The sequence below is a fragment of the Falco cherrug genome, chromosome 5 (genome assembly GCF_023634085.1).
Source record: "Falco cherrug isolate bFalChe1 chromosome 5, bFalChe1.pri, whole genome shotgun sequence".
NCBI lineage: Eukaryota > Metazoa > Chordata > Aves > Falconiformes > Falconidae > Falco > Falco cherrug.
The window spans coordinates 24911434-24927706 of NC_073701.1; the positions used below are offsets into that span (position 1 = coordinate 24911434).

At 53.3% G+C, this 16273-nt stretch overlaps 2 protein-coding genes across 10 annotated transcripts in view; both read left to right on the forward strand.

Moving 5' to 3' along the window:
- SLC6A13 (solute carrier family 6 member 13) overlaps positions 1-5452 on the forward strand; it is a 36095-nt gene extending 30643 nt beyond the window's left edge. For all 4 annotated transcript variants that reach the window (XM_055710714.1, XM_005440851.4, XM_027807687.2 and 1 more), the window contains 7 exons: positions 53-177; positions 767-879; positions 1026-1163; positions 2296-2398; positions 3044-3144; positions 3583-3753; positions 4946-5452. In XM_055710714.1, the coding sequence (XP_055566689.1) occupies positions 53-177; positions 767-879; positions 1026-1163; positions 2296-2398; positions 3044-3144; positions 3583-3753; positions 4946-5065 (871 nt within the window). In that variant the 3' untranslated portion in view covers positions 5066-5452. The remainder of the gene's footprint in view (positions 1-52; positions 178-766; positions 880-1025; positions 1164-2295; positions 2399-3043; positions 3145-3582; positions 3754-4945) is intronic.
- Positions 5453-13482: 8030 nt separating this feature from the next.
- Positions 13483-16273, forward strand: part of SLC6A12 (solute carrier family 6 member 12) — a 39950-nt gene continuing 37159 nt past the window's right edge. Inside the window, exon 1 of one of the 6 annotated variants that reach the window (XM_027807701.2) lies at positions 13483-13660. In XM_027807701.2, the coding sequence (XP_027663502.1) occupies positions 13498-13660 (163 nt within the window). In that variant the 5' untranslated portion in view covers positions 13483-13497. The remainder of the gene's footprint in view (positions 13661-16273) is intronic. The other 5 variants (XM_027807699.2, XM_027807698.2, XM_027807702.2 and 2 more) reach the window with 5 other exon arrangements.

Consider the following 16273-nt stretch of genomic DNA (forward strand, 5'->3'; position numbering starts at 1 on the left):
GTGCATCGTACCTGGATCCCCACCTGGCTGATGCTGTGCCCCCTCCTCCCAGGGACTGTGTGGCCCTCTGCTTCCTCAACAGCGGCACCAGCTTTGTGGCTGGCTTTGCCATCTTCTCCATCCTGGGCTTCATGGCAGGGGAGCAGGGTGTGCCCATCGCTGAAGTGGCTGAATCGGGTGAGTGGGGACTGTGGTGGGATGGGGCGGTGGGGGTGCTGCTGCTTGCACCCCGGAAACAGGGGCATGCCTGCTGGGCACCCACCTTAAGGTGATGGGTGTTGCAGCTGCAGGTTCCCATCCTGGCAGGCAGCTCTGCTCTCTGCCTCCAAAAACCAGGCAGAAACGAGTGCACACTCATGAAATATGAAGATGTAATGACTGTCTCTTGAGGTTAATATAAGCTGCCTCTAAGGGTAAGGGTTAGTGTTAGGCAGCTACTGTCTCTTGGTGTGGGGGTGAGGTGCCTGCATGGCATACGCCCAGGCTTGTCCTGTGCTCCCCTGGGCTCAGAGGCTTTCCTTGGCTCCCAGCTCTTGCAATGGTGATGCAGCTGGAGTTTGCTGTGTCGCCTTTCCCTCCCTTCCTGCTGAGCTCCTCCACCCCTCGAGGAGCCTGGGTTTCATGCACAGCACTGCTATAACTGGAGTGAGAGGCTGCATGGCTGAAGACTGTGCTTTGGCTGGGTGGCTGCCTCAGGCAGCTCTGCACCAGCTGTGTTGTGCCACTGCCATGCCGATTCCCACTCTGAAAACCATTCTCCCCCCAGGGCCTGGCCTGGCGTTCATCGCCTACCCTCGGGCTGTGGTCATGCTGCCCTTCTCCCCACTCTGGGCATGCTTCTTCTTCCTGATGGTTGTTTTGCTGGGACTGGACAGCCAGGTAAAGGTGCAGGTGCAGGGCAATTCCCTTCCACACAAAAGCCACTGTCTCTTTGGGACAGGCATGAACTTGGCTGAGGGGGTGGCAGTGGGGCTGGGGAACCAGTCAGAACAGGCTGATAGAAGTGGGATCTCTGCTTTTTGCAGTTTGTCTGTGTGGAGAGCCTTGTTACAGCTCTTGTGGACATGTACCCCACCATCTTCCGCAAGAAGAACCGCCGAGAGATCCTCATCCTGCTGGTCTCCATCCTCTCCTATCTGGTTGGGTTGGTGATGCTCACAGAGGTATTTTGGGCTCAGACCACCTGCATGGTGCTTGCTGGGTCTAAGTTCCCCCCCGGCAGAGGGGGCCTGGTGGGTGGGGGGGTCCATGCTGGGCTGAGAGCTTGCTGGTGAGGCCCATCCTGCTGCACAGTGCCTGTGGGAGGCTGCCCTTCCCTCCCTCAGGTATTCACCTTTTCCCTTCCAGCCCTCGCCCCTTGTGCCAGTCACAGTCCTGACACTTCTCCTGCCGAGACTGATAGTTGGAGCTCTGGACAGCCCATATTTTGGTTATAGTTTTATCTTTACATGAACCAAACCTTTACAGCTGTAGCCTGTTGCATGGTGAGGGGAGCACCTTTGTCCTTTTTCCTCCTGGATGAAGCTACACGAACACTTCGTGTAAGGAAACTTGGTGGGCCTGAGTGCACCCTGTATCTATTACACTGGTTTCCTATATATTCCCTTGTTCTGATTAATTGCCTGAAAGTTAAACTGTTCTAGTTTAAAACCTTTAATTCTTCCTAGCACTGTGTGTGTGTGTGTATTGATGCTGCCATGATGCTCTGCATCTTCTGTTTCCATTTGGGCACAATTTTGAAAAAGCTGCCTTTGAAGTTGTACCTGCAGCTTTATGTGTGGATGTAACTGCGGCCCATTTCGTAGCCAGCCTGGCAGACCCGGGCGGTGAAACAGCCAGGCCGCCAGCCTCTGGGCCCACAGCAACAGGTGCTTGCAAAACTGCATGCACAGCAACTTCTCTTTGCAAATTAGGATGCTAAAGTAAATTGCACGCATTTTGTCTATTAAGGGGGTTTCCAACCTCACTTCAGCTACAAGAGTTGCTTTTGTCTATCTTCTAAAATATCCCCACCATCTCTGGCAGTCACTTGCCCTCCCCTGCTCTGCACTGGAATGAAGGGTTGCAGAGACTCCTAAGAGCAGGGCATCTGCATGTCTTCATCAGGCCTTGAGCACAAGGGATGTGGCCTTTGCTGTTGGCTAAAGCCCTGTCCCAGAGAGAGAAAGGTGCTTCCAGCTCTGGGGAAGACGTTGAATTTGTTTCCTACTCTGGCTGGAGCTCTTTGCCTGTGCCTGATTCCTCTCCTCTCTCTCCCTCCCCACCTCGCCTTGCTGCCCACTTGGCTCTTCCCAGGGTGGGATGTATGTCTTCCAGCTCTTTGATTACTATGCTGCCAGTGGCATGTGCCTGCTCTTTGTGGCCATCTTCGAGACTCTCTGCATCGCCTGGGTCTATGGTGAGTATGAACCAGGGGGGTCCCCAGCTCTGGTCTCTCAGGCTTTTGCTTGGTCCATCCTCAAAATGCTGGTCTGTAGCTCATCTTGGCAATTGCTTCACAGCGCAAGGCAGACCTCTAAACCCTTGCTTTGGTGCCCCTAGACTCAGCTGGTGAGGGCTTCCTCACAGCAACACCGTGGAGGATTTGTGTGGCCAGGTATCCCCAGCACATTCCTACGTGCCCCTGCTTTTGGGGCCCTCCTTCCTTGGGGACTTGGAGCTGGCTGGGAAATCTCCCAGTGTGTGTATAGAGGAGTCTGAGACCCTCAAACATTTTTGAGAACTCCCTCAGTCTTGACATTCACTAGAGATGGGTAAAACCTGAGTTCAGGTCTCAGCCTGGGTGCAGGTCCTAGCCTGGGAGATGCTGAGAGGCTGGCCCTGCTGACCCATCCACTCTGGGGCAGGAGGATGTTAATCCAGGACAAAGACTGAAGCTGGCCACACTCCTGGCAAACTCCCCAACAGGGCTGTCAGCTATGCTGAATTTACTGCCTTATCTTCTGGGGAGCATCCAAACAGTCATGAAGCAGGATCCTGGACATGCAGACCCTGCTGCTTTCCTTCTTTAGTAGCAGCAAGGCATCCTTCCCATCTTCTGCAGGTGCTGAGCGTTTCTATGATAACATTGAAGATATGATCGGCTACCGGCCATGGCCCGTCATCAAATACTGCTGGCTTTTCATCACCCCGGCGGTTTGCATGGTGAGGGCCCACAGGAAGGGGAGCTGTGGGGAGGAAGCTGGGCAGAGATGGGTGCTCTGAGATATAGTAGATACCTACATATATACAGAGGGATGTGCATGTATAGGGGTTGTGTGGCCTGTACTATGGGACCCTGTTGTTCTGTGTGTTTGCAGTTCTGGGGGCCAGGCGTAGGGGTTAACAACAGGGAGAGGGGCCTGGCTCAGCAGTGATGGAGGTGTCTGCTGGTGGGGCAAGTTCCTTGCTGCCATGCCCAGTGCTGCACATGGGGGCTGTCCCGGCAAAGCTTGCTTGACTGGTGTGCCCTCTGTTGCTGTCTTAGGGAGCTTTTTGTTACCTTGAGACTCTGTGCAGATGTGGACTCACCAGGAAGACCTCTCTTGGCTCATGTTGTTGATTTTCTTGATCTTTTTCTCTTGGTTTCTTCCACCTTGCCAGGCAACCTTCCTGTTTTCTCTGATCAAATACACACCACTGACTTATAACAAGAAGTATGTGTACCCATGGTGGGGAGACACCCTGGGCTGGCTGCTGGCCCTCTCCTCCATGGTATGCATTCCTCTCTGGATCGTCTACAAACTCTCCACCATCAAAGGCTCCCTCAGAGAGGTGAGGCTGGTGCTCTGGGATCAGGGCATGCGCTGTGCTTCTGTATTGAAATCCAGCCTTGCAGGGGGATGATTTGTGAGTTGCAAGTTAATTAGCAGGGAGCCTAGAATAAATTGATTGAATGAGTCCATTGCTATAACAGACTTAGTTTTTTTATGTTCTGCCTGGCTGGAGGGCTGCTCCAAGGTGGCTGTTGCCTCTTGGTACCCTTTGTTTAGTGCTTCTGCCTCTTTGCAAGCACCATTGGGAAAAAGTTCATTCAGTGGAGAGTATAAAGATGATCCCCAGTGCCTCAAGCCAGTTTGGAGGTTGCCCTTGACTGAGCTTTGAAGACTTGTTCTGAGAAAGCTCCAGATCCCATGAGTGTTGTGGGCAGCTGAGTTCCCCAGTCTGTGCTGAGGCCATAGGGATAGAGAGGAAGGGATCACTGGGAGTTTGAAGTTTCCATCACAGTCTCAGTGCCCTGGACCTGCCCAGTTCTCAGAGCTGCTGTGACGCATTGCTGGTTGCCCTGAATGAGCATTGGGAGGGCAGGGAGCTGGCAAACAGACCTTGCTCCAGACAGGCATCCTGCCCCTGCCATGGCTCATGGTTTCAGGGGGAGGTTTCACAAACAGTCCTGAAACCCCAGGATACTACCTGTTCTCCCAGGATACCATCCAGGAGCACTCCCGTAAGTGTTCAAGAATGGGTTGTGACAGCGATGGGTCCCTGACCAGTGTGTCCAGTACAGACAGGGAGGAGTGGGCACAGCTGCAAGAGCATGGTCTGCACCATGCTGTGTGACATAGAGGGTAGCCCCTTATGCCCTTGCTGTCCCAGTTAAAGACAAACCTGTGTGTACAGGCTCTCCCTTTGCAGCCTGTGCTGCTGGAGGGGATGACCTGGAGGTACTTGGGCACGAGCCTTTCTTTGGACTGCTTTCTAGCCCTGGCCTGGAGCAAATGGAGCACAGAGCTTTCCTACTGTCTCTCATGTGCTCTGTGCTTGTCCTGAAACAAGTGGTTGAAAGATGAGTTTATCCCCTCAGTTTCTGATGTGCCAACTGTCCTTATTTGGGACATCCCTGGCATTTAGGGACCAGGCCTGCAGCCTGGCCTGACTGGCTGAATGATACCCATGACTGGAAGGGGAGGACCCAGGTCACCTTTTGTCTTTGCAGCTGTGTTCAATGCCTGCCTTTGCCTTCCAGAGGCTCCGCCAGCTCACCTGCCCATTTGAGGACTTGCCTTCCAGGCCTGGAACAGGACAGCACCTTCCCTCCACCAGAGCTGACCTCCTGATGCTGACAGAGCTAGAATCTCATTGCTAGGATCAGTGTGGCTCTCCCTCCCACCCCCCAGGATGGTTTTTGTACAGCCCTTACCACCTTGGATAACACAAGGTTTCTTCACTTGCCAAGGAGAGAGGGATTTCTGGGCTGAGCTCCCTTCTCTGGAAGATTTGAAGGGCTGAGGAAGAGGCTGCTGTGGAGATGGTCTGCATGGAGTTAACAATGCACCTTAACCCCCTCCCTGGAGAGGGCTCTGAAGGGGCAGATCAAGCACCTGTGTTCCTGAGTATCCCCAAGCTTCTTGTGGGCAGAAAGGAAGGACTGATCCTGAAGTGGAGAGTGGCAGAGAGTCGCAGAGGTGTGGCTCCGGTGTAGACTTTGGGAGCTTCTCCATTCATTCCATTAAATCCTTGTTTTTCCCCTCTAGACCTACTCTGTCTCAGTTTTGTCTCACCAACATCCCTTGCTCACAGCATGTTAGGTGGGATGTGTGGTAGCGGAGCTGTGGTGGGCATTCAGGTCTGGATCTCTCTTGCACTGGCACATTGGCACGGGAGGGTGGCCGGAGGAAGGGCAGCTTGGTTAAGGTAGGAAGGAAAAAAGGGGATGAATACCAGTTTGGAGGCCCCCATCAAGTGGTAGGCCTGGGGCACTTAGGTGGAGTAGAGAGGGCAATGCAATGCCACCTTCTGCCGGAGCCATCTCCAGCTCCCAGCCAAGAGAGTCACCTGGCTGATGAGTCACTGGGCTATTCCCGGGGTCTGGGAGAAGCGCGTGGGTCTGTGTTTTCTTCATACAAATGAAGCATTGTGGGGAAGTGTCCCTCCTCTCTGCAGGTCTATGTCTTTTTTGTGACGACTGCCTTCCAGGTGCCCCAATGCCAGTCATTTTGGTTTTCCTGAGTGAGGAAGAAGGGCTGCGTGGCTGGAGTGGGATCTGCATGTTATGTCAACAAACAGGGCCCCTCGTTTCCAGGCTGTTTGGGTAAAAAAAAAAAAAATAAAAATCCAAGAGCTTGTGTTTTAACTGCTGTAGCCCCAGCATCCGAGGAGGGCAGCCAGCGGACACGTAACCCCGGGAAGCTGGATGGCTCCCAGCAAACCCCGAGGACGCTGGAGCCCGGGCGGCGCTGAGCGAGCGGCCGGAGGTGCTCGGCTGCCCGCAGCCCACGGGCGCGGGTGGGCACCGCGCCGGGCCGAGGCTTGCGGTGCCGCGGCTGGAGGCAGCCCACGCCGGTAGCCGCAAGGTGGCCCCAGGGCTTCAGCGACCGCCGCGGGCCGGGGCGCCCTGCGGGGCGGGCTGGGGCAACGCGCCCCCCGCAGCGGGCCGGGGTCCCCGCCGCCGCCGCCCCCGCCTGGCCAGGCCCCCTGGGCTGGGTGGCTGGCTCTGCGCGCAGGGTCGGTGGTTGCCTGCCCGCCGGCCGTAGGGCTGGGAGAAATCTTCCCGGGGTCGCCGTGCCCCGGCCACCCGCGGAGGGTCCCTCCGCAGGCAGCTGCCTCCCCCGGCAGCCGCGGCCCGGCACATGCCGGCTGAGACCTCCAGGCAACAGCGGGATCTTGGGCTTGGTTTTCTTGAGCTTGGTTTGCCCAAGTTTAGTGTTGCTGAAGCTGGGTGATCCGAGATGGGAGACAGGCCGGTGGTGCTGAGGGCTCGCGGACTTCACTCCTTGAGACTGGGAAACTCTGATGGGCACCAAGCACTGAGGGGATGGTGCAGGTTTAACCTCCAAGGGAAAGCCTGCTGATCTGTGGTCCTCTGGGGCTTCATTGGCTCTGTTCCAGAGTGGCTGTGGAAGTAACATCTCATTTCCAGCCTGTTTTCCCTTTCCCCAGCCTATTTTCCATGAGGACCTTGGGGCGGGCAGGTTCCTTTGCTAGACTGCATATGCAACCACGGGTGAACCCTCTGTGGCCAGCCCTGCCACCTCCCCTATCAAAATCTCAGCCACTGAGTTTTTTCACGCCTCGATCCCTGCCTCTGGAGAACTCTGGGGGTGCTGGAGCCATGAGGCTGGGGAGCGGGAGGTCTGGGCTGAACTGGCTGTCACGATTTTCCTGGGCAGCCTCAAAGCCTCAGAGCTCCAGGTTTCCCAGCTGTCACAGTGCTTCATGGGGCTCGTGTGAGCTGAGGGTAGGAAAAGGCTTAGAAACCCAGGAAAGCCCTTCTTGGAAGAGACCCACAGCGTGATGGAGGATGGAGCCATCCAGTTGCCTTGCCGCTTGGGTACAGTACTAGCTGGTAGAAATTCCTTCTAGAAATGAGTGAGTGGAGTTCAATACAGAAGGGTTTTTTTTCTGTTGGCTTTTTGTGTGAATCATATTAGACACTCCAGCAAGAGATATTTTTATTCATGTAATTCTAATCTTAAACAGAATTATACTTTCATTTCCAGTAATATCTTTAAGAGGTTTGGCCCACTGGGAAGCTATTTTAACCATAACAGAAAATAGCGATTGTCCACAGCTATCTCCAAAAGTCTGCTCAACTGCATGTAGGCAAAGTGGGAGTCTGGTGAAAGGTTTGGGGCTTTGTTTCAAAATAGTCTGGTGTCCAGTGAACAGGGCATGTGGTTTATCGATCTGGTTATATATGAGCCAGGAAACCTCCCAAGCGTGTGTTCCTATGTGACCCAACTGCTGTAAAAGCTTTGGATGAGCTAGGCAGGTCAGATAAGCAAGAAAACCAAAGGTTTTCCTGGACATTCTTAAATAAATGTCTTATTTCTCATAGGACTTTAAGACAAAGTGTTAGAACCTGGGATGCCTGGCTTGAAATATGAATCAAGTATATTCTGTATTGCTTATTGAGAAGGTTGATAGACTAAATCGGAAATTAATGTATTTGAAGCTTCCAGACATGACGTTTTTCACAACACTTTTTAAATCCCATGGTTAGAGGGAATTTTGGTGAAATTCAGAATATGGTGATTTTGGCATATGGTGATTGTTCATGATTTAGAATATGGTGAAAGAGATTTTCATTGCATTCAAGAGCAGCGCAGTATTCCTCTTGCAGTCTGTGGAATTTATGCCTACTCATACTTTCTTCAGCTGGGGAGATAATGATGTCCCTTTAGACAGGGGATGCATGGCTGTTGGAAATCTCCCACCTTCAGAATCCAAAATCTGCTACTTAGCCTGAGAATTCAACTCAGTATTTGCAGGAAAATGGGGATGAGATTAAAGACCCAGGTTTTTTTCATGTTTGGGGTTTTTTTTTTCTGTTGTTTTGATTTTGTTTTGTTTCAAACGAGAAGTTCACATCAAAATAAAGAAGTCCCTGAGATTCTGCCCCAGGTCATTAGTGCTTGGACCTTTCTGTTCATCTGTCTGCAGAAACTAGGCTCTGTTTTTCCCGTCCTGTGGTGCTTGCATCAGCGGTGCCTGGGAAAGAGTCTCAGCCCCCTGATCAGTCCTCCTTCATGGATGGAGATGCCCACACAGGGCAGGGGAGAGACTTTAGATCTCAGGGATGGACCTGTGGACCTGGATGCATCTGTTCCTGTGGGGAGCATCCCGAACACTGGGACTCCCAGCTTGTTCGAAGAGATGCCCAACTTGAGAGGTCCTTCTCCTTTGCCTCTAGTGATAATACAAAATAATTTTCTGTGGCTATTGAAGAATCATGTAATGTGACTTGTGTTGCACATTTTGGTGACAAGAAATGTGGACGTGTTGGGAGAAGACAGGCCATGGTGCATAAACGGAGAGAACAGAGGAAGATTAATGTCTTAACATGTGGAATACATAATCCTGCAAAGCAGAGATCCCCAAATAATCTGTTCAGGCCAGTGCAAATGAGCATATCCCTCAGAGCAGGGTGCTTGGCTGGGCCCTTGTCTGCTAACGTGGTTAGCAGCCTGCAGGATGGGGATCTGCATGGTGCAGATAAGGGAAGCACACATGTGGAAGCACAAAGACAGATCCAGGAAGCTGTTGCTTCTGAAAGTTGCCAGTGACTCGGTTACCCCCTTCTCCACCTGACCTGTCCAGAGTCACGTCACTTTGGGCAGTAACATGCGCTTCTCTGTCCCTGCAGAATGACCTTGTCCTTTGTGTCCTCGTGTCTCGTGCATCAGAGGTGTTTGCTGTCACAACACACGCAACAAGCTCAACTGCCCTGAGGAAGCAGGGAGGGAAAGCAGGAGCAAATAGGCACATACCCACGTGTCCTCTGCCTGCCTTTTTTCCATGGTCCTCCCTGGTCTCTGATCAACAGTGAGCATTGAGGTTAGTCTCAGAGAAGCTGTTAGACCACAGATGTCTCCCTAGCATTGCTAATCCTTGCTCCTGACGACCTTTATTGTCAACGTTGGGCTCCTAAGCCATTTGCCCTTGCCTCATCCTTTCCCCCACCAGGGATGCTGTGAAATAGCTCATGTCTCACCCTGCCCATACCTCCAAAGATGGAGGCTCCTGACAGCCTCATCTTCTCTGGGAGCCTGGCACAGGAGCAGTGCTGCAGCTGCCAGAGCCCATCCTGGTTCTGAGGGGCCTTGTTAGCACTTGTGACTTTGGTTATGTTCACTTGTGATTAGTTACGGTGAAACTACTGTAGGAAGTCATAGGCTTACTTAAGCAGAAATTATCCATAAACATAAAAAATAAATTATACGAATGCCTAGGGGAAACTCCTCCACAAACATAGCATTCAGTCAGCTAGGCAAGTTCCTGACCAAAGAAGCAGTGGCAGGAGAACCAGTGTTTCTCCTGTTTTGTTAGGAAAGGTGTCAGTCATAAGGTAAATTAGTCTGGGCAAGTGCGGACAGTGGTGGCTTCTCCTGCAGGTGACCCAGAGAGGAGGGTGACCAGGGCTGCAGGCCTCTCTGTCTCCAAAACAACCCCCAGCGCCCACCTCCCCAGCCTGTAACATTTAGGAGCATGCAGCCACAGGGTGTCACGCTGACAGACTTTCTCCCAGGAGCTGGGCCAGGAAGAAGTGGACTTCTTTTGGCTTGAAGCCCTGTGTGTCTCAGTGGCTCGTGGAAGAGGGAACCATGGTGGGGCCTGCGGCTTGCTGCTGCCAGGGAGGTGTGTCAGAGCCGGCTGGAAGGGAGGGAACAGTGGGGAGACCCGAATAATGGGAAAAGCCAACACTTGCTCTGAGGGAAGAAAAGGGAAGGTAAAAAGGGAGGTAAGGGTGCACTGCTAGCCTGCAGGCAGGGGGTGGGGAGACTTTTGTGGAGGTGCAGGACATCTCTGAGGTTGGGATTAGTCATCCGTCAGGGCAAAGGCTGGTGCAGTAGGTTGAGTCCTGGTCTCCAGCCACCCTGGGTCTGGCACGCTGAGGGAATCAGGTCGTTTTGCAGAGAGTTTGTGTTGACGGAAGGGTGTGGAAACCCATGTTGCAGGCTCTGGGCTGGCAGCTGCAGAGGGAGCAGATCCCTCTGTGTGGTGGGACAGCAGTGCTTTCCCATTCCTCTTGTGCATCTTTGGGCACAGCGATGGCGCTTCCTCTTGCCTTGGCTTTGCTGCCTGCAAAATCAGACGCTGCCATCTCTTCCTTCACAACGCACCTCGTGATGCACTGTGGGGAGGGCTATAGAGACCAAGGCTCTGCTGGTGTTGGAGCCGCACATTGCGGGATCCCAGCTCTGAGAGGGGTTTATGCTGCCTGGGGGGTAGGATGCTTTGCATGTTTCCAGGTTTTGTTGCAAGCAGCACTTCCCCTTCAGGGATAGTATGTTTAAGAGCAGATTCATTCACACTCTCCCTGTCCAAGCTGCCAGGAGAGCTGCTTCTCCCCCTACCAGCTCCCTCCATACCCTGTGTCAAGACTCCTTTCCTGGGGTTGGCATTTATCCCCCACCCCTGCCAAAGCTCCTAGGGCTCATCCCTGCCCACGTCTGTCCCCTGTGCCAAATGAGCCTTGGCTGTGGCTCCTCTCCTTGGGCTTGTGTCCTGCCACGTAGTCCCTCTGCTAGCCCCCGTAGGAAGCTGCCTCTGCCCGTGGCAGTGGCGGAGGAGGAACCCATGCCGTGGGGAGACCTGCAGTCAGATTGCCACATCCTTTATCAGTGCTGTCCTACCTACACAGCTGCACAGCTCAGTGCGCCTGCCCAGGGGCTGTCTCTGCCAGTAAAGGTGGCAATTAGTGGTCAGGGAGTGCGTCACCCCTTTCCTTGCACTCTCCTGGCATGGGGCTGAGCACAAGTCCGTATCTCCACAGCTGGACTGGTCAGAAGGTGATTTCTGGTTTTCAGTCTGGGACATCACACTAGTGCAATCGCTTGCATGGAGGCTGCTGCAGTGGGAGAAAGGTGCCCCATGTCTGTAGCAGGATTTAAAAACACAGTGAATTAATGCCTGGTGGGAAACTCTGAAACCTGAGTGTACCTTCTGGGCTGGAAAGCAGAACTAGCAGCCTTTTTTCCTGCTGGAAAATGACTTTCACACATTGATAGATAAAGTTTTCATTTAGGTTGACTTTCTTCTTGTTTTACCTTAATGTCACACAGGTCATTTCCCATCTACGGTTTTGGAAGAAAACTGTGATGCTCCTGTGAAACACTTCAATGTGGATAAATCAAATTTTTAGGTCAGCTCTGCTTACCTAGGCTTATCTCAATCCCCTTTTCATATGTAGATAACCTCTGTTGCACCTTTTCCCTAGCTGTCCCGGGTCACACCAGTTCTCCATGGCAGGACAGGCAGTGGCCCTGTCCTTTGTTAGCAGGGACAGAGGCAGTGTAGTGCCCGTGTCGTGTAGCCAGCACGTGATGTTCATCTTGTGGTTTTTCAGGACTTCAGAGACAGCCCCTGAAAGGCAGATGGTGGAGCCTGGCCCCTCTGATTGCCACCCATGCAAGGGAAGAATCAGCCTGTATTTCTTTGGGTATGGGACCAACCCACTCAACCAGCCCAAACGGTAGGTGAAAGTCAGGGCTTTGAAAAACGGCATGCTTGGGAAGTTTAATCCTGGAAGCAGGGTACGCTTTGGCTGCCTGTGAAGAGGCATTGCCGGCTCCAACTGTGACCCCAGCTCTCTGCCCTCATGGCCCCATGCCCAGCTGGGGCCTCTGGGATGGGGCTGGGCTGGCTTAGAGCTCCCCAGCCCGGGGACATCCTGGGGACATCCCCGAGCACTCACCCTGAGCTGGTCTGTGCCGCGTTGTGCTGCCCAGCAGCATGGGCCCAGACTGGCTCCCGCAGTGTCAGCTGAGGTAGCAAGTAAACACTCCCAAAGTAGAAGGAGATGTTTTTCCCTCCTGTCTCCAGCGCTGTCCTCAGTGGTTTATCCTGAGAATGCTGCCAGGCACAGGGGTGACTCCCTTCATGCACATCTCCAGCGTTGCCTGTCCCCAGGGCAATCGGGTGTGCTCTAATGCAATCTGATTCACTGGCTTCTGGCACCCATGGAGGAATTTTTTGAGACAACATTACAAATTACATCTATAGAGTGTGCAGGAACATAAACCTACCGCCTTCCCACTCTGCTATAGTGAGAGCTTTTGTTCAGCTCCCAGGTTTCCTACTGAGGGGGCTGGGGGGTGCTCATCTGGTGAGCCCTGACACAGGTGAGCAGGTTGGAGCATGTGCTGGATGTGTCCTAGCTTCTAGTCCTGCATGCTGCTGTGGTTTGACTATGTGGATACCTGAAAAGGTCAATAGGAATTTGGCAGGCACACTAACGGAAAAAGAAAAAGACAAAACTAATAACATTAAACGTAACCTTAAAAAAAAAAAAAAAAAAGAATGTGAGCTGAACTGTCTTGAGAAAAATGGCATAACTGGCATGCCTGCTGCTGGCGTTGGTCACGAGAAGCCCTGGAAAAGTGCATCGGGGCTGAGGTGGGTACAAAGAAAGCTGCCAGGGCAAAGGTGCAGAATTACTCACTTCTAGTGACCACAGACACTACAGAAACCAAGGCTCCAGCAGTATCTCTCGCTGCTGACAGAGCTCTCTCGTATGAGCTGTGTTTGCACTTGCAGTGTATGGCACAGGCAGGCACGGAGGGGTCTGTGTGAGCACGAGACAAAGGTCCCCCCTCCACCTGCTCTCTGCCTTTTGCTCCATCTGCCTGATGGTGTTGGCGAGTCTTGAGCTTGGCCACTGAAGAAGGTTTAGTGTCGTGGTCTCTGGAGATGGAGATAATAAATTTTGCATATTTGCAGGATGACTTTAAGGGATGCCACTATCCCACGAAAGTGCTGGAGCCCCAGAGCAGTAAGGCATGTGGCAGCCAGCCTGGGCCATACTGCGGGGTCTGCAAGCGGAGACCTCCCTCCTGCTGAGGTCGAGTGGAGCTGGAGTCACTCCACTGATGGCTGTGGTTGATCTTTGCAAACGTTGGGCCTTTACCCTGCCTGACCATGACTGCTTTCTTTTCTTGCTTTCCTGTCAGGGCCACAGTTCAAGGTCTGGAGAGGTATATGTTGTAAGGGAGCTGGGGAGAAAGTTCTCCTGCCTGCCTGGATGTACCTCCCTTCCTGCCATCCAACACAGAAGCTGGGTCATAATTTGGTGGGGTGATGTGGTGGAGGGGGAGGGACAGGAGGAGGAGAGAGGGGAGTGTTTGCCTTAACTGTTGCTGTATCTCTTTGGCTCTTGGTGGATTCTCTGCCTGGACTCCATTGGGACAGGACAGGACGGGACAGGACAGTCTTGCCTGGGGGAGATCTGTGCTGTGTTCAGGTGAGTTGGGTGTTAGCTCATTGAGCAGATCTGGCTGGATACATGTGTCACACTGGGATTGCCGGTGTCTCTGGTCTTCCTGCAGCCAGCTGCTGCATGCTAGCTGTCTGCCATGCTCTGGGGAGTGGGCCAGCAAAACTACAAGGGGAAAAGCTTCCTAATGTTAAGCAAAGGAAGAGAGAGCTGGAGGATGGGGAGAAAATAATCAGTTTGGATCAACCCAGCGAAGAGTTTTTCTTTCAGTGGTTCCTATAGGAGATGACATGCAGCAATTATGCTGGGAGGCTGCCGGTAAGCTGCAGAGCAAAGGGATGCCTGAAAGATGGGTAATTAGTACTGAAGGTTGTAGCAGCAGAGAGAGAGAAAGAAAAGGACTCGGAGAGCAGAGAAGTTGAGAAGAGAGCTGAGAGTGGGCCAGACAGGGGTGGGGATGAAGGGTAACAATGGCTAGGTGATAACAGGTACACGAGGAAAAGTGTTAGGAGTGAGGTAGGCTTGTAGGCATTTCAGTTCCTGCAACACAAGGCAGTGGCTCCCTCTCCTCCTGTGCCACTCTGCAGAGGTGCTGGGGCTGGAACACTGACTTGGGAACTGCAGCTCTAAACGAAGTGCCTGGGAGTGTGCTTCTTGTTCTTCTTGCCTCAGAGGCTACATCAAATTTGTTCCTGTGTCAGGGTGAGGCAGAGAGACAGCACAGTCTGTGCATATGTTAAACTCTAGGGGTCTGTGGGCATATTTGTGAGCAAGCCCAGGCAGAACACATCGGGGTTTCGTAACACCTGATCTGTGTCTCCTTAAATCAACAATGCTTTTAAAGTAATCACTACTAATCAGGGCTTTCATCCAGTGCCATTGGAAATGCCATTGCCCCAGTTTTTCTTCTTTGACAGCTGCTGATACACAAGGCCGAACCTTGGACCTGACCTTTGCGGCTTTGCAACAGCCCGACTTTGCTGGATTTGTGGGTGCAGATGTGGTCCTTGCAGAGGGCAGGCTAATGGGCCCTGCACTCTGTCTCTACCTGCCCATGCTCCTGGGCAGAGCTATAGGAACATTTTGGTGCCCCACGTTGGAGAGCAGATAGCTTGGCCCTCAGAGGGTGCAGGTGAGATGCAGTCCCAATCGCATTGCAATGTGACATTACCATGGGCGCTGCTAAGAGTCAGCCCGCAGGCACCTCTGCCTGTCCCAGTTTTACCAGATGCGCCTTGTCCTATGTACCAACTAGAGATGGATGAGCCTTCCCAGGGTCAGCCAGGTAGATCCCCAGCCTGCACCTGAGCAGGCTGCAGCGTCCTGGGCTCCCTGTGCAGGGCTGAACAGGGAGCTTGATGCAGGGACGGTCATTGAGGGGAGCCCATGCAGCGCTGCTCCACTGCTCTGCGATGGCTGCGCACGCATCTGTGCCAAGGCACGGGGCTCTGCCAAATAAGCTGTTGGCTCCCCTCATCCTCTGTGCTGGGAGGCATAAGGTAATGTGTCATGCCATAACCTCACCTGCCTTTCAGAAGAGTTTTGCTTGAGTACTCTTTTTCCATCCTCCCCATTTCTCATCACTGATAGCAAGTGTCCCCAGGCTGTGTCTTCGGGAGGTCAGGCAGGGTGTGCCTGCCTGGTGGAGTTTAACTAGAAGTGCCTACCTAGTGTGATGCCAAATCCCCTGCCGTGCTCTCCCACCTCCGAACCACAGACTTTTGGAGACACTGGCTGCCAGGAGCACTGGGTCTTCTGCTCTCCTGCCCTGAAGCAGTAGCCCCAGGGAAGTAACTGCTGGATTCATATTTTAGGCACTGCAGAGGTTAGGATTTTTGTGCAGACCCTCACACACCTGCCGCTTTGCTGCCCACCCTTCCCTAACCCCTCAGCCTCCAGACCCGGCTGATCTGGGTGAGCGGCAGGCAGCCAAGCCGCAGTGCTGGGGGCTGGCAGTCTCCCTCCCTTCACCTGATCTGCCCAGGACTGTGGAGTGGCGTGTCTTGCTCCATGAATTTGCTGCCTCAGTGAAGTGGCAGCCCTGTAGCCACTGTGTCTCCTCCTGTGGACTCTGCCCTGTTCCTGTGGGGCACCTCCAGGCTGCCCTAAAGGTCACTGCCCCATTGTGCCCCTGGTGTGCCTGTTTGCAGAGCGGGTGCTGGAGCAGTGCGGCTTTCACCCTGCGTGCCATTCACCTGCTCCGTTCCTCCAGCCAGTAAGGGGAGCCATGCTGTCCCCACACTTCAGCTGTGCATGGGCACCTCTGAGCAAGCCTGACGCAGCTGTGGGACTTCAGCCAGACACCTCCAGCCAGTGGGTGGGTGGCTCTAGGGGTTCCACTGGGGCCAGGCTGGGGCCAGCCTGGCTCTGTGTTTGCAGGAGATCTGTCTCTGTGATGCTCTGTAAGAAGGATCCTGCTGTGTTTGCATGCTGCTAAAGCTCCTGCTATGTGGCAGTAGAATACAAACCTATGGACCATACAGACTATGGACTGAGCGGAGGTCTTGAAGAGTATCTACCTTGGTGCAAAGGCTGTTTTCTGATCATATTTACACCCCATTTATGCACTTCATCAATTAGTCTTCATTTTTTTTTAGGCTGGAGCAAGAAACCACCTCTGTGTCTCTGTAGCCCAGAGCA